The sequence below is a fragment of the Canis lupus genome, chromosome 17, assembly GCF_003254725.2.
Source record: "Canis lupus dingo isolate Sandy chromosome 17, ASM325472v2, whole genome shotgun sequence".
NCBI classification, from domain to species: Eukaryota; Metazoa; Chordata; class Mammalia; order Carnivora; family Canidae; genus Canis; species Canis lupus.
Genome location: NC_064259.1, coordinates 19,537,235 through 19,559,705, shown reverse-complemented (window position 1 = coordinate 19,559,705; position 22,471 = coordinate 19,537,235). Strand labels below are relative to the sequence as shown.

The following is a 22,471-nucleotide window of genomic DNA, read 5'->3' as shown; positions in this document are numbered from 1 at the left end:
GGGAAGGATCAGAAGAGACATCCATTTTGATCTCATGGCCTTTTGTGGGGATGAAGCCTCCTTGGCCTTGGGATGGCTGGGAAAGCTTATGTGGTAATAAATATATGCCGTGACTCCTCGATGTGGGGCTTTGCAGGTGGCTTCATAGGGATCATAGCTTCTCTGGTTTTGAGTAAAGGGACTCAGGTAGTTAAATATCCTGTTTGATAGAAGTCACATAACACCCCCCCCTCCTCCTTCCAGCACTGGATTTCATGTCAATGCAGACCAAAGAACACTGAACTTTGAGTTAATATCAGCCCAGCAGATACAGCATTCCCACCTTGACATGTGGGACTTACTGCTCTTGGCACGGGGTGGGTGCGGGGGTGCTCATGGCCTAGTAGTGCGTCATCTCAGTTCTTTGAGCTGGAAAGTCAGATTAACCACACTTACTGTGATCATGTTCTTCGGAAACACAGGAGAGCAACGTACACCAGGTTGTTAAACTTACCAATTTATTTATTTATTTTTAAGATTTTATTTATTTATTCATAGAGATGCAGAGAGAGAGAGAGAGGCAGAGACACAGGCAGAGGGAGAAGCAGGCTCCATGCAGAGAGCCTGACGTGGGACTCGATCCAGGGTCTCCAGATCACGCCCTGGGCTGCAGGCGGCGCTAAACCGCTGCACCACCAGGGCTGCCCAAACTTACCGATTTATAACAGGACCTGTCCTTGCTACACAGATCCTAATACTTGTCCTCTTGCCTTCTGGCAACTTATGGGTATCAGAGTCACTGGAAAAATGTAATTAAGATTAGAAGTTTGCTTGATGAATCCAGGGTCAGGGTGAAGAGTCAGGTGTCCTCAAAAGAGGCTAAATCCCTGCTCTCTGCCTGTCATACAGGAAATGTGCCCTTTCTTTCAGGTCACTCTCTCTTTTGGGCATCCTGGATACTTCCTCTCCAACACTTCTTTTAGGCTCTTGACATCCACCAGCTCTTTTTTTCATCCAGGAGTTCCCCCCTTCCAATGTACTTCTATCACGTTTCTAAGAACCTGGCTCGTTTTACATAACCCTCCTATTTCAGGTTGACTATCTTTATCACAATCAAAAGACCTATCTCGGGGTGCCTGGCTGGCTCAGTTGGATTGATCTCAGGGTCGTAAGTTCAAGTCTCAACGTTAGATGTAGAAATTAGGGGATCCCTGGGTGGCTCAGCGGTTTAATGCCTGCCTTTGGCCCAGGGTGTGATCCTGGGGTCCTGGGATCTAGTCCCACGTCGGGCTCCCTGCAGGGAGCCTGCTTCTCCCTCTGCCTGTGTCTCTGCCCCTCTCTCTCTCATGAATAAATAAATAAAATATTTAAAAAAAATAGAGGTAGAAATTACTTTAAAAATAAATAAACTTAAAAAAAAAAAAAAAGACCTAGCTCAGTAACCACCAGGAGGGTTGCTTTGGAAGGTCAAGGACATACATGACCTGAGGATCCTTGAAACCTGCCTTGGCTTTTTCCTGACATTTTGCTAAAGTCACCCCTTGTCCTAAATCTGAGGTCTCTTCTGTTTGGGGCCTGTCTCTGTCCACTGAGGATGAAGAAGACATGACTCTCTGAGTGACTCATGAAGGGAAGGGAACCTTTCCTGTCCACATAGCTACAGATAGAGGGATGGTGCCCGAGGTTGGCAATAGGACAACTTTGAGTTTGGGCTTTCTTTTGCTTAAATTGGGAGCTGTGTGGAAGAGGTAAAATTTGAGCTTAATTTTAGAAGATGAGAATAAGGAAATTTGGCAGCTGGAGGGAAAGACTAAAAGTGGGCCAAGAGAAAGTGAAACTGATGGCCTTGCTCCATTCTGACACCTTGAGTTCTGGCTGCACGCATAGGCATCATTAGCACCGTCTGAAGGAGTCTCAAGACCAAAGAGTATAGAGTCTAAGGTGTTATGGCCACGTAGTAATGGAAAAGGAGAGGTCAGAAAGGAGACAGAATGTCTTTAAAAAGAGCCAGCCAAGCCAGATCAGAAACTTCATTTTGAGATGAGGCCGGCCGGAGGGGGGGGGGGGGGGGTATCCTAAAGTGGCCTCGTGTACAGGCCTTGAATGCTGAGGAGACATCAGTGAGAGATGAAGTGAAGGAAGTGCTATTGCATTCCTCAAAGGGTGAGAGCAGGCAAGAGGCACAAATTCAGGGCTTCTCATCTCTGCATGGGGCTCTTCTGAAAAATTGTACCAGATACCTTGATTGGGTTGAAAGATGGTTTGAGCAGAAGAGCTTGTGTTTTGTGGAATGGCTCCTTCTGCTGGCTGTATGGGTTCTGGGCCTCAGTTGGGGTGGGGAGAGGGAAGTTTGAACTCCCCAAGTATTATCTGGAGAAAGTCCTCTGATGTGGTGTCCTTCTCCCTCTTCAGGGCTTGCTTGCTCTGATGGCTCTCAGAAGGATGCTGAGCCCCAGGAGGGATGGGAGGGCTGTCCTTCACAGCACAGCTCTTGACCTCATTCTACCAGCATCATCATCATCGGTGCCAGCTGGTATGTTCCCAGCTGACTGTGGCTGGAAGCCAGGCACCTGGGGCATCATCTCTTTAAGAGATGCTGGTATTCCAGAGCCTGGGAGGGCAGATGTTATCACTTCTGTTTTGCAAACGAGAAAACTGACTTCTTGGGGTTAAGTGACTCCTTCAAGGTCATGGTAATGGAACCAGAACCCAAGTCCAGACCTTCCTAAAAGTGCTATTGGCTCAACAGCCCTCTGCTGCCCAGAGCAATTACCTTCAGTTTCTCTGCTCTTCCTTCCAATTTACTGTGCACATTGAAACCAGGCTGATCTTTCCAAAATATCCAGTCCATCTGGTATTCTCAGAGTCTGCGGTTAGTCTTCACTGCTATAGATTGTATCCATTGACCTCTTTCTCTGCACCCTTTAGCCTTAGTTGTAGTGGGATGTGGCAGGTGGAGGTGGGCAAGGATTTTCTCTCACCTCAGTCTTCCATCTCTTATTTCCTTCCTATCTTACCTCATTCAAGATCTGATTCATCTTTGCTCTGCACTGCCCTCCTTAACCTCATTTATCATTCATACTGGCCACTTTTTGTTGGCTTTCAAGCCAACCAGGTCCATGGGGCTTGGTATTTGTGGTACAGTTATCTTCACAAATGTTTTTCAATGACCTTTTACTATCTCTCCAAGTCTAGTTGAATCTGTCAACTCTTTGATTGGCAGGGCCAGGAGGGTCTGCTGCTTTATCTGATGTGGGTGGAGACTGTGTGTATGTGCGCGCGCATGTATGTGAGAGAGTGTCTCCTTGAGGGGAGGGGCCTCTGCTGGGAGGAGGGAGCTTGAATTGGTGGAGGCTCTACCTGGAGGCTCCAGGAGAGGAATGTGGTCTTCTTGAGCTGCAGATGATTGTGCCCAGGAATGAGAAACTGCTGTCCTCCTAACTTAAGAGTGTGCCTTCCCCCCACCACCTGACACACAGAAAAATGGGACATTCAACACAGATCCTGAGTGACCTAGGGGACCCAGGGACTTGGCCAGGAAGAGGTTTTTCAAAGCCTGAACTCAAGGCACGCTTTTAAGGGACCCCTCTCTATCCACCTGTAGTATGAAGAGGAGAGCCCTCTCCCCAGCACTTCTTGTTCTGGAGCGCTCCCAATTTCTGCAGGCGTCTTCTGTCCGCCTCTGTGTGCTTTGAGTTTTCCCTACAGCTTCCTGGGCCTCTACGCTCATCTGTAAGCTTTTTCTTGTTTTCTTTTTTTTTTTTTTTTTTTTTTTTTGGTTGTGCTTCCGAGAGACTGACTTTTAACAACTTTCTCCTGGCTCTCCCAGGCTGTCCGCAACCTCCTCTCTCCTTTGGCCGGCGCTCCTGGCCCGCTCCGCGCTCCCGGCTTACCTCCGCCGCTGCAGAGCAGCCCCTTCCCTCCCGGTCCCCTTCCCTACCTCCGCGGGCTCCCCGCCTCGCCCCACGGCGCCCCTCGGAGCTCGCGCAGAGTCTGGGCGGAGGGGGCGGGCGGGCCGGCCCGGAGGAGGGGGCGGCGCCGCCTCCGGCCCGGCCTGGGCGGGGTCCTGGGAACGGGCGGAGGCCCAGCCGCGCCCCCAGGCCCCGGCGGCGGCCCGCGCCCCTCGGACGGCAGAGAGGGGCTGGCCCACTGCCAGCGTCTGAGAGCCGGCCCCCTCCCCCGGCCCGCTCGCAGCCAACCAGGCACTCCAGCGGGGCCCACGTGACCTGGAGTTCTAGACAAAGAAAATGTTCAAGCCCTCCCCCCCGCCTCCCCCCTCCCCCTCTCCCTGGCCCCCTCCGCCCCCAGCCCCATCGCCCCCTTCCCCTCCCCCCAGACGGGCAGCTACTTACAGAGCTTCAGGGCCGGGGCTCACACCTGAGCCGGACCACAGAGGGGCTGCACCTGGCCTTATGGGTAGGTTCCTGGACGGAGCCCTGGGGAGGCTGGGGGCGGGGAGGCGGCAGGGGCCGGTGGGAGGATCTCTGGGCCGCTGCAGCCCTCTGGATTTGAGAAGAGTCAAAGTATGCCTCCCTGGCCCGCAGGAGCTGGCCGCTCTGCCTGGCCCGAGTTCTGGAGATGCTGAGTTAGTGCCGTCCCACCCACTCCCGCCTCAGGAGCCCCAAGCCCCCACTCCTCCCTGCGCTCAGGTGGGACCTGGCCCTGCAGGGGCCAGAAGAGCAGCCCCAGCGTGTGAACCTGGGGCAGGAGTCCCTGAAGGCTGGGGGGCAGGCCCTGGCCCAGGGGAGCTGGGCCACCAGGAGTTGGGCTGCAAGCAGCGCCTCTGGTGAGCTACCTGGCTGATGGCTCGTTGGCATTTGCTTGCTGACCAGTGCTCCTGGCTGGTGGACCATGCTGTCCTCGGGCCGTGCCAGCCTTGTGGCCTCTTGGGAGAGGGACAGTTTCCTCTCCCGCGTGTCCCTCGGAGCCACCGGGCAGACCAGCAGAGAGAAGTGGCGTTGGGTGGGAGGGAATGCTGTGACCCTGACAGGGGCAGTGGCACATCAGCGGGTGTCGCGGGGGGGGGGGGGGGGCAGCCTGACGACGGCCTGTGATGGGAGAGGTGCCTGGGACAGCCTGGGATCCACTGCACCAGCGGGGAGTCCGCATGGGCGCCCAGACCTCTGACCTTTGGAACGGGAAGCAGCCCGAGCCCCAGAGGAAGGTGGAGGCGGGACAGCTGCCCAGGACGGTGGGACTGGTCAGGGAGGCCTTGCCTCTACTAGAGTGGAGTTACCAGTGGCTTTCCAGGCTGGGCAAACTCCAGACGAAGTGGCTTCCTTGAGCCGCAGTAGTGGGAGGGGGTGGTGTGGTGTCTTCCTTGGTCCTGCCCAATCTCTGGGCCTCTCTGGAGTAGGACCTTGTGAACTGGGGGTAGGAGCCTTTAGCCCAAATGCCAAAGCCCTGAGTTAACCCTTCTTTCTCCCATTGTTTGCCTGGGGAGGAGGGTGGGAGTGAGCGTGGAAAAAAGGCATTCCCACACTGCCCTAGGCAGACTATTCTAATGAGGCCCCTCCCCCACCCAGCCACCGTCTCTGCCACTTCTTCCCCTTTCCTCATGCCTCCTGCTGCTAACCCACCCCCCCTTCCTCCTTCCCCCACCCCTGCTGGCCTCGTCCCGATGGAGGCCCCCTTCCTCCTCCTCCGCCTGCCAAAACCCTGCTGGGTGCGTGTTCTCCTGCACCTAGTGGGTTGGGGGCGCTTAGCAGCCGTCAGCAGCAGCATCTGACAAGCTGGGGGAAGTTGTGGGGGAAGAATGATGTTCAGGAACTCACTGTGGAGGGGTTGAGAAGAGAGACAAAGGGGCTGTGGGGGAGTGACGAGGGTGGCATCAGGCACGACTCCCTTCTAGACCTGGGGGGGGGGCGCGCAGCAGCCACCCGCTGCTGCTTGCTGTGCAGGTGACTTCACCTTTCCTCAGAAGGCTCCTCCCGCCCTCTGCCACCTGTACCTGGTTGTGGTGAGGGGCCGTATCACCCCTGCAGCGGGGTCTTTGGGTCACCCATGCAAGCACCGTGGTCCAGATCAGTCATCCATGCCTGAATTTCAAGGAGGCGTGAGGCTTCTCTGTGAGCAAATCTGGGGTTTCAGTAGTGCTGCCACCACTGATTCCAGAAGAGGATGGGGTTGAGTGCACACCTAGGTGCATCTTCCTATGGGGGAGGGGGTGGTAGATAATTGATGGTAGGAAGGGGAGGGCAGGTGAGAGGCGGGAAGAGCAGTTGCTCTGCATTCTTCCACTGCTGGCATCCGGCTCATTTTCCCAGCTGTTTGTGGGCTGGGGGCAAAGGATGCATTAGCCCTTCTTAGAATACTGTTAGGGAAAAAACTAAGATTTCCATCTCCAGGGTTCAAGGACTCCACCAGAAGTAGGTTTGGTTGGTGGCCGGAGATAAAGACTGGAAGATTGAAACAAAATGAATCAACAACACAGTAGACCTTTGGGCTCAGCACAAAGGTTCTTAACCAGGGACTCTAGGGTTTGGGAGTCCATCAACAGCTTTGGAGAGTCCTTGGCATTCTTGATACTTAGATATGTCCGATTCTTAAACCAGTCAGAGAAGTTCAACAGAAATCCTTTAGATCAATTGCTTTTTTAGGTTGGAGCAACTCATGAGAAAGGACTGCTCCAGAATCAGCTGTTCAGTGAGTTGCAAGGCAAAGACCGGAACGTAGATGCTCCGACATCTAGCTTAGACTAGCTTCAAGCTCTTCTACTCCAAGTGCCTCTCCCATCCTCTTGTGTAGTCTTGAGGGTGGGCTTGCAGTCACAGTTCTAAACTCTCTGGGGAGTCCTATTGAAAGGCATGCTGAGGTTGGGAGGTTTTTCTCCGAAGGTGGTGGAAACAGGTGCAGAGCCTTAAAGTTTGAGTTCATGGGTCCCTCAGATTCAGTCTCTGGGGTGAGATTAGGTTGAATGGTTCTTAGAGCTAAGGATTTCATGCTCTGCTTTAGGGAATCCTGGAGCAGGTTTTGGGAAGGATGAGCGCCAGACAGTGAATGGATGGAGGCTGTCCAAATGGGAGCATGATTGGTTTTGGATTGTGAATTTCTCAGGATGGCAGAGAGGATGCGTGAACTGTAGTGTGTTCTCCATAAACCATTTTTGAAAGAATAAATGCATTGATGGATCTGAAAGGTGTGTGTAGAAAGAAGCGATGAATCTGATAATGTACGTTTGATAGGATCCTAAGATTCCAGAATAGCGTGGGAGCAGGCAAGCTCTGACAGGGCTTGCCTTGGTGTTCAAGCAGAGGGGGACGCAGAGCAGTGATTTCATGATCGTAGACATCACGACAAAACTAGATTTGTGGTCTGGAAGCCAAGACCAGGAATAGAAGGGGTAGATTGCCCAGGAAAATATTAAAAAAAAAAAAAAAAAAAGACAAGAGGATCCAGTTCGTGATTGGGAAGTAGGATAGAAGAGGACGGAGCAAGGATCTGTGCTTGAGCTAAGGCGTGCAATGACTATTTGAATAGAATAAATCTTCCATGTCAGAGGGTGGACAACTGATGATGTTGACTGAAGGAGAAGGATTTCGTGAGAGGCACAAAAGAAGGTTGGAAAACAGCCAAATGACTTGAGTTTACCAACCCACCTCAGATTTTCCCATTTTTTTCTGTGGCAAGCCAATCGAGTTGCTGAGCAAAGAACTCTTCTTGCCCTTGACCTCCCTGTCACTGTCTCCAGACCACAAAGAGGTTGATAAGAGCCCCCCTCCCACCCCTCCCAGTATCAAGTGGCCGTGCTAATACCTGGAGAGGTCAAGGTAACTTCTGTTCCTTGTTTCTCCAGGCTGAGAAGAAAGCCAAGGTGATAGCAGTAATGAATGCTGTGGAAGAAAACCAGGGGTCTGGCGAGTCTCAGAAGGTGGAAGAGGCCAGCCCTCCTGCAGTGCAGCAGCCCACCGACCCTGCATCCCCCACTGTGGCCACCACACCTGAGCCCGTAGGGGCAGATGCTGGGGACAAGAACACCACCAAAGCAGCCGACGATGAGCCAGAGTACGAGGTGAGCGGCTCGCTTCTTCACCTGCCTCGGCCAGCTCTTTCCTGGGTCCTTCCACTGCCAGCTCTTCCCGTCCTGCTCTCCTCTCTCCACCTGACCCCAGGCCTCTTCGTCTCCCCAGTCTTGCTCTGTCCTGGTCGGTTCAGATGGAACTCCCTCCTGGCTGTCCTGACCCTCAGATGCCCAGGGCTGGGGTTGCCACGGGGGGATCAGGGTGGCAGGGCCTCGTGACCACCACGTAATGACTTCTGCTCCTTGGGGCTCCAGGACGGCCGGGGCTTTGGCATTGGGGAGCTGGTGTGGGGGAAACTTCGGGGCTTCTCCTGGTGGCCAGGCCGCATTGTGTCTTGGTGGATGACGGGCCGGAGCCGAGCAGCTGAAGGCACCCGCTGGGTCATGTGGTTTGGAGACGGCAAGTTCTCGGTGGTGAGTTGTGGGATTTGGTGGGAGCCTCAGGGAGGGATGGGTCTTGGTCCTCGGGCCTGTGGTTTTGGGCTGGGGGCTCTATCTGGAACTGGGGTGGGAGAGGTGGGCTCTGCCCGCTCCCACTCAACACGGGTGACTGGAAGATTACTTATCAACCTACCTGGTTCTCTCAAGGGCAGAGGCTGAGTCTTAAGGCCCCAGTACCTGCCCATTGCCAGGCACATGGTAGGGACTTGCTGGGTTTGGCAGGAGGAGAAACATGGCTGGTTCTCTAGGTGTGTGTTGAGAAGTTGATGCCGCTGAGCTCCTTCTGCAGTGCTTTCCACCAAGCCACCTACAACAAGCAGCCCATGTACCGAAAAGCCATCTATGAGGTCCTGCAGGTGAGTGCCCCTCCACGGCGAGGAGGCTGAGGCAGCAGGGACTCCTGGTTAGTCTGGCAGCAGGAGTTAAAAGCAGAGGTTAGGCCTGCCTGGGCAAAGGGTCTACCTGCAGGCCCTTGTGACTCCCTTTTGTCCCCCCACCCTCCACCTCCATCACTCGCCCCTTTCTGCACTCCCCTCCTCTGAAGTTCTCCTGTGACCCTCCCCTACCCCTTCTACCAGCTCTTTCCCCAGGCCACCTCTGCTGTCCTCCAGCCTGTCCTCACACCCTCCCCCATACATGTTGCTCTCCAGGTGGCCAGTAGCCGCGCGGGGAAGTTGTTCCCGGCGTGCCACGACAGCGATGAGAGCGACACTGCCAAGGCTGTGGAGGTGCAGAACAAACAGATGATCGAGTGGGCTCTTGGAGGGTTCCAGCCTTCTGGCCCCAAGGGCCTGGAGCCACCCGAAGGTAAATGCAGGTGCCCAGGCTAGCCTTCTGGGACCCCTGCCAGCCAGGCAGCTCCATGCCAGGGTTGGGAAGGCCCTGCTTAGAGCTGCCAACTCTTCGGTCGAGTGGCCCAGGGGGAGTGGCTACAAACTCCCTTTCCCTGGGGTCAGGATAGGGGCATTGCTGCTCTGGGGCTCAGAATAAGCTGCTCCCGTTGGCTTGTTGGCACTGGAGAGCTGGGAGCTAGAACAATTTGGGGAGCAAGTGGCACGCCTTTGTAGGCAGAATAGAGGAGGGGAGGGAGCTGGCACTGCTTGTCAACGGCCATGATCATGTCCCCTGCTTTCCCTCTCCAGAAGAGAAGAACCCCTACAAAGAAGTTTACACAGACATGTGGGTCGAACCCGAGGCAGCTGCCTATGCACCACCCCCACCAGCCAAAAAGCCCCGAAAGAGCACAACTGAGAAGCCCAAGGTCAAGGAGATCATTGATGAACGCACAAGAGGTAGTTGGCCTGGCTCTGGAGAGAGAGGCTCGGCGAGGCTGGCATTCAGAGGAGCGGGCATGGCCCCCTCAGCCCCCTCTGATGCTGGGCTCTCCTCCCCTCCGCAGAGCGGCTGGTGTACGAAGTGCGGCAGAAGTGCCGGAACATCGAGGGTAAGTCCTGATGGGCCTAGACCTCCTGGGGAGTCCATAGTCTGTCGCCCCCAGGTCCGGCCGCAGGGCTTGCTTCCTAGTGTGGTGTGCCCGGTGCAGAATAACATAAGTGCTTAGAAAGGTTTGAACATCACGGGACCTTGGCACCCAGTGAGAGCGTCTATCCTGCTTATGCCACCAACCCCACCCTGCTTTGCACACACAGCTGTCTTCCTGGGGCTGCCATCTTACTTTCCTACCAGTGGCACGGGCTGGTCGTTAGGGTATGGGAACTCCAGTGCGTCAGAGAAGGGTGCCCTCTTCTTGGATTTGCTTGAACTCATGACCTCTGGCTTTCTTTCATCCAGTGGTCTCTAGAGCATCTCCCATCTGTCTCCCTTGGCCTAGTCTGTCTGGCTCGGGGCCCTCAGGGCTGGCAGAGATGGGGGCAGGGCATAAGACTTAAGTACTGGCCAGGGACAGTCTCCAGTCACCCAGGGTCCAGGCCCTCTTCTCATAGGCAGGTTCTTGTCCTCGAATTACTGCCTTTCCTGGATGGGTGGCATTGCTGCCCTGAGAGCTGAGTGGGCATCGAGATTGGGGCCATGATGCCTCCCTGTTGCATGGGGTACCCTCCCAGACTCCGGTCTGCCTTCTTTTTTGGGCTGCTGCCCCGGCACACCCTTTTCTTGTGGCTTTTCTGGAGCTGAGCATTGGCCCCAAGGTGGGAAGGGGCCCTTCAAAGACATTCACTCTTTCTCTACTCTTTCCAGACATTTGTATCTCTTGTGGGAGCCTCAACGTTACCCTGGAACACCCTCTCTTTGTCGGAGGAATGTGCCAAAACTGTAAGGTAGGGGTACATCCAGCAGGGACGTGGTTGAAGGCAGCCCTCAGTCCCCGGTTGTCTGCACCTTCTCAGCTCTTTGGTCTTGTAGTCGTCTAAAGTAGCTGCCATGCTGACACCATGGTTTGCTCTGGACACAGTCCTGATAAAACAGACCCTTGGGCTTCAGAGTGTTTGACAGTGTTATCTGTCCTCCCCAAGGAGGGGAAGATTCTTTCTCCCTCCAGAGCCCATTTGGGTCCCCAGATATTGGCTCATGTGTCACAGTCCCTAGTATGGGATAGTAGGGTGGAGGGAGGGTAGAGAGTGGCTGACAAGTGGGTGGGTTGCCGTGTCCTTGGGGCCCCACGAGAAAAGCCCAGGGCTGTAACAAGGAGCAAGGGGGTGCCGCCCCCTCCTTGGCCTTGCCCTTGTCCTTCCCATGCACTGCTGTGGGTTGCGAGACCTGCTAGCCTCTTCCCAGGTCCGTGGTTCAAGAGGTTGGCAGGCTCGTGTCTGCAAGAACGAGTTGAGGTTCCAAGGTGAGGGCCCCGAGGCTGGGTTCAAAGCCTGCCTTTGCCCTGACCATGCTGCCTGTAGCCTGGTGGTCTCTGACCCTCTGCCCCGCCCTCTAGAACTGCTTCCTGGAGTGCGCATACCAGTACGATGATGATGGCTACCAGTCCTACTGCACCATTTGCTGTGGGGGGCGCGAGGTGCTCATGTGTGGGAACAATAACTGCTGCAGGTGAGGGTCCCTCCTCACCATTCCCTCCCCTCCCCTCCCCTCCCCTCCCCTCCCCTCCCCTCCCCTCCCCTCCCCTCCCCTCCCCTCCCTGGCTAACACCTCCCACCCCTCCCTGGCCCACCCTGTAGCGGCCCCCTCCCCAGCCAGGCTCTGTCTGGGGCTGAGAGGCCCCCCCCCGCCACACTGGGCTTCCTTCCAGGTGCTTTTGTGTGGAGTGTGTGGATCTCTTAGTGGGGCCGGGGGCCGCCCAGGCAGCCATCAAGGAGGACCCCTGGAACTGCTACATGTGTGGGCACAAGGGCACCTACGGGCTACTGCGGCGGCGGGACGACTGGCCCTCACGGCTCCAGATGTTCTTCGCCAATAACCACGACCAGGAATTTGTGAGTGCTGGGCCTGGGGTGCCTCTTCTCACCTCCTCCCTGCTGGAGCCAGAGGGCAGGCTCAGACCTGGCAGGAGCATCTCATGGGGCCCCGGGCGACAGGCAGAAGCACCTGTGCCACTTGCAGGGGTGTGGGTTCAGAAGGCCACAGTGGGCCTAGTCGGCCGGGAGGGCCAGCCCTGGGTGCAGACCTGCAATGTACTCTCAGGCGTTCACCTGGCCTGTTGTGCTTGCTGCCTAGGACCCTCCGAAGGTTTACCCGCCTGTCCCAGCCGAGAAGAGGAAGCCCATCCGGGTGCTGTCTCTATTTGATGGAATTGCTACAGGTGAGTGTGTGGCACACCCGGAGCCCCACCCCGGGATGGGGGAGCTCCACTTGAGGAATCACCTATGTTTTAACTCTGGCAAAGCAGAATGCTAGTTAACATTACAGCTGTTAAAGTATTACCCCGCAGAGACTTTTTTTGTGTTCAGTGAGAAGTACAGTCAGTGGTCAACCACCATGTCTGGTGGGCACATTTCTCAGTGGGGGGAGGCGCTCCAGCAGAGGACAGGGTGATTGCTAGTCAGAGGTTATTGAAGATTTTCACAAAGCCTCAAAAGGACAGACTCGGCGACCAAAACGAAAACATAGGCAGCGTTCTATGTATGATGACTGTAAGTCATGGTAAAAAAAAAAAACAAACAAAAACAAAAAAAAGATCAACAAGAGAGTTTAAACAATATTTAAATCACCCATAAATCTATAATTAGCATTTTGGTGTATATCTTCTTCTATTTTTTTTTTCAGTGCACATATGTGTATGTGTTTTTAGAATCCTACGTAGATAGAAAAATAAAATGAAAGGATAGTAAAATGCACACTGTGTTGTAACTCGCCTTTTTATTTGATATCGTGACTGCTTTTTCATGTTAATATGGAACTATATCCTTTATTTGTGAATGCTGCATCAGATTCCACTGGGTGAAAGTACCATAATTTAACTAACCCTCTGTTGGGTTGTTTACTATTTTTTCTCTATTATGAGCAGCCTGTGACAAGCATCGTTACACACACATCATTATATACGTAAACCATTCTCTTGTAGGGAGTGCTGGGCACCCTTAGGAAGTTTGTTTTATGTGGTTCTTGACCTTGCCAGAGAACCCTCCCAAAAGGTGTTACTGACACACAATCATCCCTCTGCCGTGCCCCCAGGCCAGCCCATGGCTTCTCCATTCTTAAGAAAGGAATAACCCTCCTTAGAACTTGTGTCTTCACGTGACCAAAGGGAGCCGGCTGGGACATGGTGGCGTCCCAGGCCAGATGTTTATGTTCTGTTCTCAGCTCAGCGTTGATATTCTATAAACCTAGAGAAGTTAATTTACAGCCTTGGTTTCCCCTGCCAGAACCTTAAGGCCCACATAAACCACACCACACCCCAAGAGGCTATAAAAGCTCCTTCGTGGAGGGGGATCTGTGGGTACAGTGGAAATGGTGCTGCTGTACCCGGTTTCTCCAGAAACTCTCAGGGTCTGTTCTAATGGTTTCCTTGCCCTCAATTCAGCAAACATTTGTGAAGCCATCATGGTAAGGAAGTGAGTGTAGTTCGCTCAGGAGGAAAACACGGATGAGCTCCTTCTCTGTCTGAAGAGCATTTGCCACCCAAGAGAAGGGCTGAAGTAGAAATACCCACCGTTCTGATGAGTTGGAGAGCTATACAAAGTGCTGGGGGGTCTCCAGAGGAGGGGGGTTGCTTCCAGGGGGCTGCAGGGTGTGGGGGAGTGGGGGTGATGAAACGTTTTTTAGAGCAGGTGGCATTTGTGTTGAGTCTTGGAGGATGGGTGGAATCACAGCAGGAGGCCATAGCTGGTGGGGGGTGAGGAAGGAACAGTCAGGTAGGATGTAGGAACAACAAAGGCCACCCAAAAAGTTACCTGCTGTTCTCTCCGATTCCAGAAACCACCTCTTGTTTGGTCTTGACGGCCTTCTAAGTAGATCAAAGTAGGCATAAAATAGGATCCAGGAGGATCCTGCAGCTTCCTAGGCAGGGTGGGGCTCAAGGCTGTTGCTGGCCCACGTGTCCAGCTGACTAGAGAGCCCCCTGCGAAGACCAGGATGCTGGCAAGCAGCCCCAGTGACCGTGCCTTCTGCTGGCTGGCACAGGGCTTCTGGTGCTGAAGGACTTGGGGATTCAGGTGGACCGCTACATCGCCTCCGAGGTGTGCGAGGACTCCATCACGGTGGGCATGGTACGGCACCAGGGGAAGATCATGTACGTCGGGGACGTCCGCAGCGTCACGCAGAAGCATGTATGTCCGTGTAGTGGGACCCGCCCCACCTCCTCTGCGTTCCTTGCACTTTGCTCCTGAGGGCGGCAGTAGCCACCTTGCATTTCGCTTACCTGCTCTTTTCCTTTCTCCCCCCAATCCCCACCCCGGTCTTACCTCCTCTGCCATGTTCCCTGTCTGGAGAGGAAAATGAGCAAATCCAAATGGGAACCGGGAGCAGGCCCAGGATTTAGGCCCTAGCTGCCTCCTGGCTAGCTGCAGGGCCTTTGTAGCACGGTGCTTCAGTTCCCATTTTCTCGATACTTTGGGCAACAGCTTTACCAGCCTCCATTTCGGCAGGGGGTAGGAGATGGCTTTGGCAGGGTCTTGCCCAGATGACCCTTTGCCTTTCCAGTTATCTGTGTCTACCCCTGTAATTGCAGGCCCTCAGGGATGACCAAGGGCTTTTGGAGGGTGTTCAGGTGGCCCGAGCACCCTGCCCAAAGTGCACAGAGCACAAAGTACCTTCACATGCAGCTGCTTAGCCCGGACCGCCTTCCCTCTAAGTGGCTGCTTTTTCTGTTGGGAGCACACTGTTCCCCTGCTGGTCCTCAGAAATGATCCAGTTGGATCCCTTCACTTTGTTTCAGAAACTGAACTCAGCCTCAGTGACTTGTCCATGGCGCTGTGTGTGTGTGTGTGTGTGTGTGTGTGTGTGTGTAGTATGTACATCCGAGTGTATATAGTGGGCATACCAAGCAGCTGGGTCTCCTTTCTCCCATGTCAAAGTACTTTTATGCCGAATCCACAGATAATTTCCTTCTTCCTTTCTGCCTCTGTCCCCGGACATCAGGCCATCCCGTTACCTTTATCCTCCCAGATCCAGGAGTGGGGCCCGTTCGATCTGGTGATTGGGGGCAGTCCTTGCAATGATCTCTCCATCGTCAATCCTGCCCGTAAAGGACTCTACGGTAGGTGCCGCGCTCACCCCTCCACCTTCTGAGCTGGTGCTTCCGCACATAGGTTTCCTCCTTGGATATTTCTGCCCTGGGACGGCTACTCCCGACGACCCTGTCCTCCCTTGCCCTCCCTGTGCCCGAGCCACACCACTGTCTCATGCAGACAGCCCCAGCTGATGGCTTTCTCTTCCGACCTCTCAGAGGGCACTGGCCGGCTCTTCTTTGAGTTCTACCGCCTGCTGCATGATGCGCGGCCCAAGGAGGGAGATGACCGCCCCTTCTTCTGGCTCTTTGAGAATGTGGTGGCCATGGGCGTTAGTGACAAGAGGGACATCTCGCGATTTCTCGAGGTATAGCCAGCAACCTTGGTTTGGCCAGCTCTCTAATGGCTTCTACCTTGGGCTGCTGCTTTATCCCTGTCTCATCTGCATTGTGGAGCTGGGGACTGGTGACTTCTGCTTTGCAAGGGGCCTGTTTGGGAAGCTCAGGGCTTCCCGGTTAGACAGGGAGGAAACACTGATAGAGGATGCCCCTGGAAAGAACCTCGTGGTCTGACTCTGAGAGGTAGTATGTGGGTGTGGGCCTCAGGGCTGGAAGGGCTTCACCATTCCCAAGTAGGGTGGGGTGCCAGACTCCTAGAGTTTGGGGTTCTATGTGGTGTTTCACTGGGGGAAATCTTCGAGATGGCCAAATCCGTTTTCCCTGACCAGAATGGCTTGCCCTTGTTCCCCTGGCACCATGACAGATGCTCTATGGCACTTAGGAAGTTAAAAAAAAAAAAAGATGGCTTACCTGGATTTATTCCCCATGATATGGGTCCCTTGTCAGTGCTGAGCCGGGTTGGAACCACACACAGAAGGTCTCTGTGGCCAGATGCATTCTCGGTTGCTGGGAGGGCGGGGAGATGGTCTGGGAGCTCAAGACTGTGATCCAGAATCATGGGGTCAGTAATCCCTCAAGCTGATGTTCTTAAAATGCAAACAAACGTATATTTGGCTTGTAATCTGGACATAGAGCAAACATGTCCATACTCATTGGAACTTCCCTGCTCAGAGCCTCTGGGTCAGCTAGAGCTACATAGTCCAGTAGGGTAGCCATCAGCCCTGTGTGGTATTTGAGTTAACATTAAAATTCCTCAGTCGCTCTAGCCTCATTTCAAGTACTCATTAGCCACCTGCAGCTACTCCGTTGAACAGTGCAGACAAAAAACATTTCTATCATCACAGAATATTCAGTTAGACTACAGTGCTCTAGAATGTTCTAATGAGAGCATGTGGAATATGGCTGGATTCCATTCTGGCTTTTCCTGGAGGCTTCAGGCAGTCCCACTGCGTGGCTTCCTGAGAGAAAGGAAAAAGCAAGTACCTTTCAGCCTGTAAGGCTCTCAACTAGCAAAATTTCCTGGCATAATCTGCTATTCCTTTATTTCTGATCTTTAATCTTTCTCCTGTTTTATAGTCCAACCCTGTGATGATTGATGCCAAAGAAGTGTCAGCTGCACACAGGGCCCGCTACTTCTGGGGGAACCTTCCTGGTATGAACAGGTTGGTGAGAGTGCCCGGGCCAGGGGTGGCTGCGGGTTGGTGTCTGCAGGCAGCTCGGCCCAAGGAGGAGGAGGTCACTGAGTGAGCCCTCTTGGGCATACCTTCCCCTGCTGACCAGCTTGCTGCTCTACCATGTTCTTCTCTGTTTCCTTCTCCTTGAGGGAGAACGGGAGTCAGGGTGTAGAAAATACTTGCCTGAGAAACCAGTAGCTAGGGGTCGAAATAGGAGAATCACTGTGCTGCTGAGTTACATAGTTGGTTCTCCTGCACTGGTGATGTATCTAGAATCCGCTTGTCCTTAGTCTCCAGAGGTAAGCTGTGGAGGGTGGAGTTGGGGTGGGGAAGAGCAGTGCCCACAGCTGGGCCACACCTGCTCCAGGAGAGGGAATCTCGAAGTAGCTCCATGCAGCTCAGAGGGTCCCACTTTGCTTACTATCCACGCACTTTGTTGGCTTCAGATCCTTTTTTGGAAAGATGTTCTTTGCTTCGATTACACAGGTAGAGATGTTAATGTCCAGGAATGAAGAGAAGGATTTCTTCAGTGTAATAGTTGGATTTTAAAAAGGCCTATGAGGAGAAAGGAATTCTGGTTGAACATTAGCAGTTCAAGAGTAGAGTCAGGTCCACCCTATCTAAATATCTGTGATGCAGCACAATATTTTCCAGAATGTTCTAAGAGTGGATTGTCACCCTTGCTTATATCTATAAATCGTTAACATCATGTAATCTGGCCTCAGCCTTCTGTCCCCCTTAGCCATTAGCATGAAGTTGTAGGAACATCCCCAGTCTCATATCCGTTTGGCAAAGCTCCTATGTTTTATGAGGGCTTATTGATGGGAAGGAGACTTGTCTGTGGGAGGGTTGACCTGCAGACCATTTAGTGCCTCCTCCTAAGTTCCCAAGCTGTAGGTGTGTTCTGAAAGTAGACTGGGTCATGTAGTCCAGTATTTCATGGAGCCACGAACTCTGTGTCTCTTCCCAGACCTGGGTCCTATGGGATTGTTCTCCCCTCCTTCTTCCAACTCTAAAATTCCAGAACCCTGAACTTCGAGGGGGAGCAGAGGTGCCGTGTGGGTCCACCTAGAATGTGTGTGTGCATAAATGGGGTGGAGGCTGGAGGTGTGCACTTTGGCCTGGGGTCCCTGTGGGCCCCATGCTGAGATGGTAGACTTGTGTGAAATGTCAGAAAAGGTCAGCGCCAAAGGTGATGTTCAGTGATATGCTCTGCCCTCCAAAAGGTGACATGTTCAGTGTCACAGAGTTTTAGTCTTCTGGGAACTGCAGAAGTGAAGGTACACGCTTTGATGAATTTCATCTAGTGTGCACACCCATGCAACCCTCACCATTGTCAAGACACAGAACATTTGGTTACCCCCCAAAGCTTGCTTTGTGGTGGATACCTTTTTTTCTTTTTTAAGATTTTAATTTATTAATTAATTAGCATAGGAGTTGGGGGGAGGGGCAGAGGGAGAGGGACAAGCAGACTCCCTGCTGAGCGCTGACACTCCCTCCCTCAATAATGCGGGGCCTGATTGAGATCATGACCTGAGCCAAGGTCAGATGCTCAACTGACTGAGCCACCAAGGCGCCCCCGTGAAAGGTATTTTTAGAACTCAGTGTATTTTAAGATGACTGGCACAAAAGTAATTGGGTTTTCCTTTTTCTGGGCAGGCATTATCTGCTTATCTATAGATTGAGACCACTGTGGAATTTCCCTTTAAGGATTAACGCTTGGTGGACTGCCCGTAGACGGCTGCAGTGTGTGTGCATATGTTCTGGGGGAGTTTGAAGGGGTCATGATGTGTGTGGGGGTGATGACGGTCCTCTCACCTCTCCGTGTGAGTCCTGGCTGCTGGGCCAGCACCGCCACGCGCATCCCTGTTGCTCTCCTGGTCTCTGTCGTTATCTTCTCTTTCTGCCTCCTAGGCCGTTGGCATCCACTGTGAATGATAAGCTGGAGCTGCAGGAGTGTCTGGAGCACGGCAGGATAGCCAAGGTTAGCCCCGGCGCCAAAGCCCTGTGCTGGGGGGTAGGGAGAAGGGGAGAGATGGCAGGATGAGCCAGTGTGCTCCCCAGGGCAGTGTCTGCAGCTAGTGCAGAGAAGGCAGTTTAGGAGGTGGCACGGGGTCACACACCCAGTCGGCCAGAGGGGAGGACCCAGGGGACAGCCTGAAGGGCAAGGAGAGAGACCAGAAATCCTTCCTGGCCTTCAGCCCATCCTCGCTGAGCTCGCCTGCTGGTCCTGTGGGACGCAGACACTTCAGAAGTCTTTGCCAAGGTCCCTAGATCTCCTAGGGCTCTTAAATCTTTTGGCCAGGACCTATTGCACGAGCCTTCAGGATGGCGTGTTCTCCTGTGATGTGGAAGCTGCACTTCTCTCTGGAGAAATCTCCCGGAGTGAGTGTACCAGGCGTCAGGTTCCATGAGGTCAGGCGCCAGCATCCGGGACTGCTGGCACCCCAGAGATGTCTGTCAGGAGCCCCTCAGTGATTTGGCATCCTTTTTGCCTGCAATTCGCTACACCTGTGCAAGAACCCATTCTTAGAAGACTTAGGAAGTTCAGTGGCTCGAGCTGCTACCTCTCAAGTCCTCGGCCAGTGGGACCAGACTAAGGATAGCCGGGTGACCTCAAAGTGGAAAGAAGAGCAGGGCAGTGGGATCTGCGGAGGCTCACACTGGGGTCTGACCCGGCCACCTGGATGGACCAGGCCTTGTCAGTGTTTGACTCTCCCGTCCTGGCAAGTGCCTGGTGCACGTGTTATAGACGCATGGCCAGCGAGTGAGTGCTCATTCCTCTTTTCCTCTCCTCGTCTTCTAGTTCAGCAAAGTGAGGACCATTACTACTAGGTCGAACTCCATAAAGCAGGGCAAAGACCAGCATTTCCCCGTCTTCATGAATGAGAAAGAGGACATCTTATGGTGCACTGAAATGGAAAGGTAGTACCCGAGGCCACGTGCTTGTGTCCTGGGGTGCGTGGCGCGTGGTGATTGCTGCCTCTGAGGGAAGAATCGCTGCCCCTTTGGGCTGGGCTTGTAGTTTCCACAGATGCCACTTGAGCATTTCCCAACACAGCAGGTTCCTGGAGGGGAGGGGGTGGGCAGACGCTCCTGTGCATTGTAAGGCCGGGCCCAGGGTCACAGGGGTCTAGGAAACCCGTTCAGGGGGCCATGGCTCCCAGGGGTCCTGCTAAACCTCCAGGAAACAGTGCAACCCCAGGAGCTTCCTCCACTCTCACTACTCGTTTTGGGGACTTTGCAAACCAGGATGGCACAGGACCAGGCAGGCTACATGGCCTCACGTCCTGACTGGGTATAAACTAATCGCCTGGGCTAGACGGCCTCCTCGCCCCCAGTGTAGTCGCAGTTTAGCCGAAGTGACCCTTTACACGCACACCCGGAGCAAACGGAAGGCTGAAGCTTCTCCAGCCAGGCAGCAGCACGGCTCCTTGGTCAAGTATTTGCTCTCGGGGGAAGGTACTAGGGAGGTGTGTTTATTACCGACAGACTCTGGATCTGTTTTTCCCCAAATGCTAACTTTGTTTCTGCTGTGTGGCCACTCCCGGTCAGCGGGTGTCTTCTCCCTTCAGATGCACGGCAAGTGGCAGGGGGCCCGGGTTGTGATGGGTGACAAAAGACGGAAGATGCAGCCGGGTCGCACCCGTCCACGATCACCGCCCCCAACCCCCTGCCCTTTCTGCCTTTTCTCCCCAGGGTGTTTGGCTTCCCTGTCCACTATACCGATGTCTCCAACATGAGCCGCTTGGCGAGGCAGAGACTGCTGGGCCGGTCGTGGAGCGTGCCGGTCATCCGCCACCTCTTCGCTCCGCTGAAGGAATATTTTGCTTGTGTGTAAGGGACATGAGGGCAGACTGAGGTAGTGACACAAAGTTAAACAAAAAAAAAAAAAAAAACACAAAACACCAACAACATGAGGATGGAGAGAAGTATCAGCACCCAGAAGAGAAAAAGGAAATTTAAAACAAAAACCAGAGGCGGAAGTACCGGAGGGCTTTGCCTTGCACAAAGGGTTGGACGTCATCTCCTGATTTTTCAATGTTAATCTTCAGTCCTATTTAAAAACAAAACCAAGCTCCCTCCCATCTCTCCCCCCCCCCCTTTTTTTTGGTCAAACCTTTTGTTTTCTACTCTTTTCAGAGGGGTTTTCTGTTCGTTTGGGTTTTTGTTTCTTGCTGTGATTGAAACAAGAGGGTTTATTGCAGCAAAAACCAGTAACAGGAAATAGTAACAATACCTTGCAGAGGAAGGACAGGAGAAAAAAAAAGGAAATTCTACAGAAATCTATATATTGGAGATTTTTTTTTTTTAACTATATATCTTTTTTTGTTGTTGTCTCTAGCCTGATCAGATAGGAGCACAAGCAGGGGGCGGAAAATAGTGACGCTCAGCGGCAGAATTTCCTTCCAGCCGCTGAGCTGTCTTGCCAGCACCATTCCTGGTCATGCAGAACAGAGCCCAACGAGCAGCAGGGAGACAGATCACACAAGACCCTTTTATACAGTATTTCAGGTGCCTACCACACAGGAAACCTTGAAGAAAATCAGTTTCTAGAAGCCGCTGTTACCTCTTGTTTACAGTTTATATATATATGATAGATATGAGATATATATATAAAAGGTACTGTTAACTACTGTACAACCTGACTTCATAATGGTGCTTTAAAACAGCGAGATGAGTAAAAACATCAGCTTCCACGTTGCCTTATGTGCAAAGGGTTTTAACGTTGGATGGAGAAGGGAGGCAGCTTGAAGGTGAATCGTTGCCATGGCGGGCTTTCCCCCTGGTGTTTAACAAGGCGAAGGAGGAGAATTCGGGACCCACGTACTCCCACTTCTCCCTGCCAAAAACAGGGGTGAGACGGGGTGGGCCGGACCGTGGAGGGCTGAGAGTGGGATTCATCCAGGCTCACGCAATAACCTTTCGATTTTTTTTTTTTTTTCCAAAAAAAAGGAGACTCCCTCGGCAAGATGGCAGGATAAAGGGGTCTTCATTCCCAATTTCTCACATTAGCCGATTCGAGGGCTCCTTGTGGTGGGATCAGAAATTATCCAGAGTGTGGGAAAGTGACCGTTAAAAACCCCACCTGGAGCAAATAAAAAAACATACAAAACGTACTGGTGCTTTCCTGTCTAAGTCGCCTTTTGTGTGTTCTTTTATGAGGCCCTCACCATCCACCCTCTGTGCACAAGGCGGCTTCCGGCCCCTGGAATGTGATGTTTTTGGTCATCTCCAAAGGCTGCAGTTTTATACTGGGAGGCTGATGACACCTTTTGTTATAATTATTCTTATGGTTCTGGTTATAATTATGTTTGTTTTCAGATTTTCTTTAAGAAAACAAAAACCCAACCCCCCCTTCCTTTCGGTTATAAACCAAGGTGCGGGGAGCAGGGTGCTTCTGAGTAAGTGGTGGCCCTGGTGCCCTGGCTCCCCACCCCTCGGGCCAGGTGGGCCACCGGGCGCAGCGACAGCCGGGCTGCCAGGGGAGTCCCCTGAGGCCGGCCTTCTGGGCGCGTCCCTCTTCTCTTCTACTTCCCCTCCTCTTGAGTCACGTGTGTCAGGGCTGGAGGGAGGACCGGGCCATCTCTCTCCTCGTGTGTATGATTGGAGTGGTGTGTATTTCTTTTCTAGTACTTGGTCTGATGATAGCTGTGCTCGCACCTGGAGCCAGCAGCACCTGGAGCCCCATGTGTGCGGACACTTGGCTCCACCTCCTACCGAGGCAGGCAGCCTGGTGTCGGCGGTAGGCAGGGCCAGCGTTGGTGGCTCCAGGGTGAGGGCCCAATGGGCAGATGCTTGCCTGGATAGATGGGGTGTAGATATGTGGCATATAGAGATATATATTTTATAATGGGAGGGGGGATGGCACCTCCTGGGACTGGC

General features: G+C 53.4%; 1 protein-coding gene across 6 annotated transcripts in view; it reads left to right on the top strand.

Moving 5' to 3' along the window:
• The window catches only part of DNMT3A (DNA methyltransferase 3 alpha), a 99,228-nt gene extending 77,523 nt beyond the window's left edge, over positions 1 to 21,705 (top strand). For 5 of the 6 annotated variants that reach the window (XM_025454477.3, XM_025454476.3, XM_049095410.1 and 2 more), the window contains 17 exons: positions 7,775 to 7,990; positions 8,255 to 8,413; positions 8,689 to 8,796; positions 9,091 to 9,247; positions 9,583 to 9,732; positions 9,840 to 9,884; positions 10,637 to 10,716; positions 11,325 to 11,437; positions 11,637 to 11,820; positions 12,062 to 12,146; positions 13,967 to 14,112; positions 14,951 to 15,041; positions 15,231 to 15,379; positions 16,488 to 16,573; positions 18,500 to 18,569; positions 19,392 to 19,510; positions 20,285 to 21,705. In XM_025454477.3, the coding sequence (XP_025310262.1) occupies positions 7,775 to 7,990; positions 8,255 to 8,413; positions 8,689 to 8,796; positions 9,091 to 9,247; positions 9,583 to 9,732; positions 9,840 to 9,884; positions 10,637 to 10,716; positions 11,325 to 11,437; positions 11,637 to 11,820; positions 12,062 to 12,146; positions 13,967 to 14,112; positions 14,951 to 15,041; positions 15,231 to 15,379; positions 16,488 to 16,573; positions 18,500 to 18,569; positions 19,392 to 19,510; positions 20,285 to 20,426 (2,100 nt within the window). In that variant the 3' untranslated portion in view covers positions 20,427 to 21,705. Of the gene's footprint in view, positions 1 to 4,277; positions 4,396 to 7,774; positions 7,991 to 8,254; positions 8,414 to 8,688; positions 8,797 to 9,090; positions 9,248 to 9,582; positions 9,733 to 9,839; positions 9,885 to 10,636; positions 10,717 to 11,324; positions 11,438 to 11,636; positions 11,821 to 12,061; positions 12,147 to 13,966; positions 14,113 to 14,950; positions 15,042 to 15,230; positions 15,380 to 16,487; positions 16,574 to 18,499; positions 18,570 to 19,391; positions 19,511 to 20,284 lie in introns of those variants that run through there. The other variant, XM_035700344.2, reaches the window with a different exon arrangement.
• Positions 21,706 to 22,471: the final 766 nt, after the last annotated feature.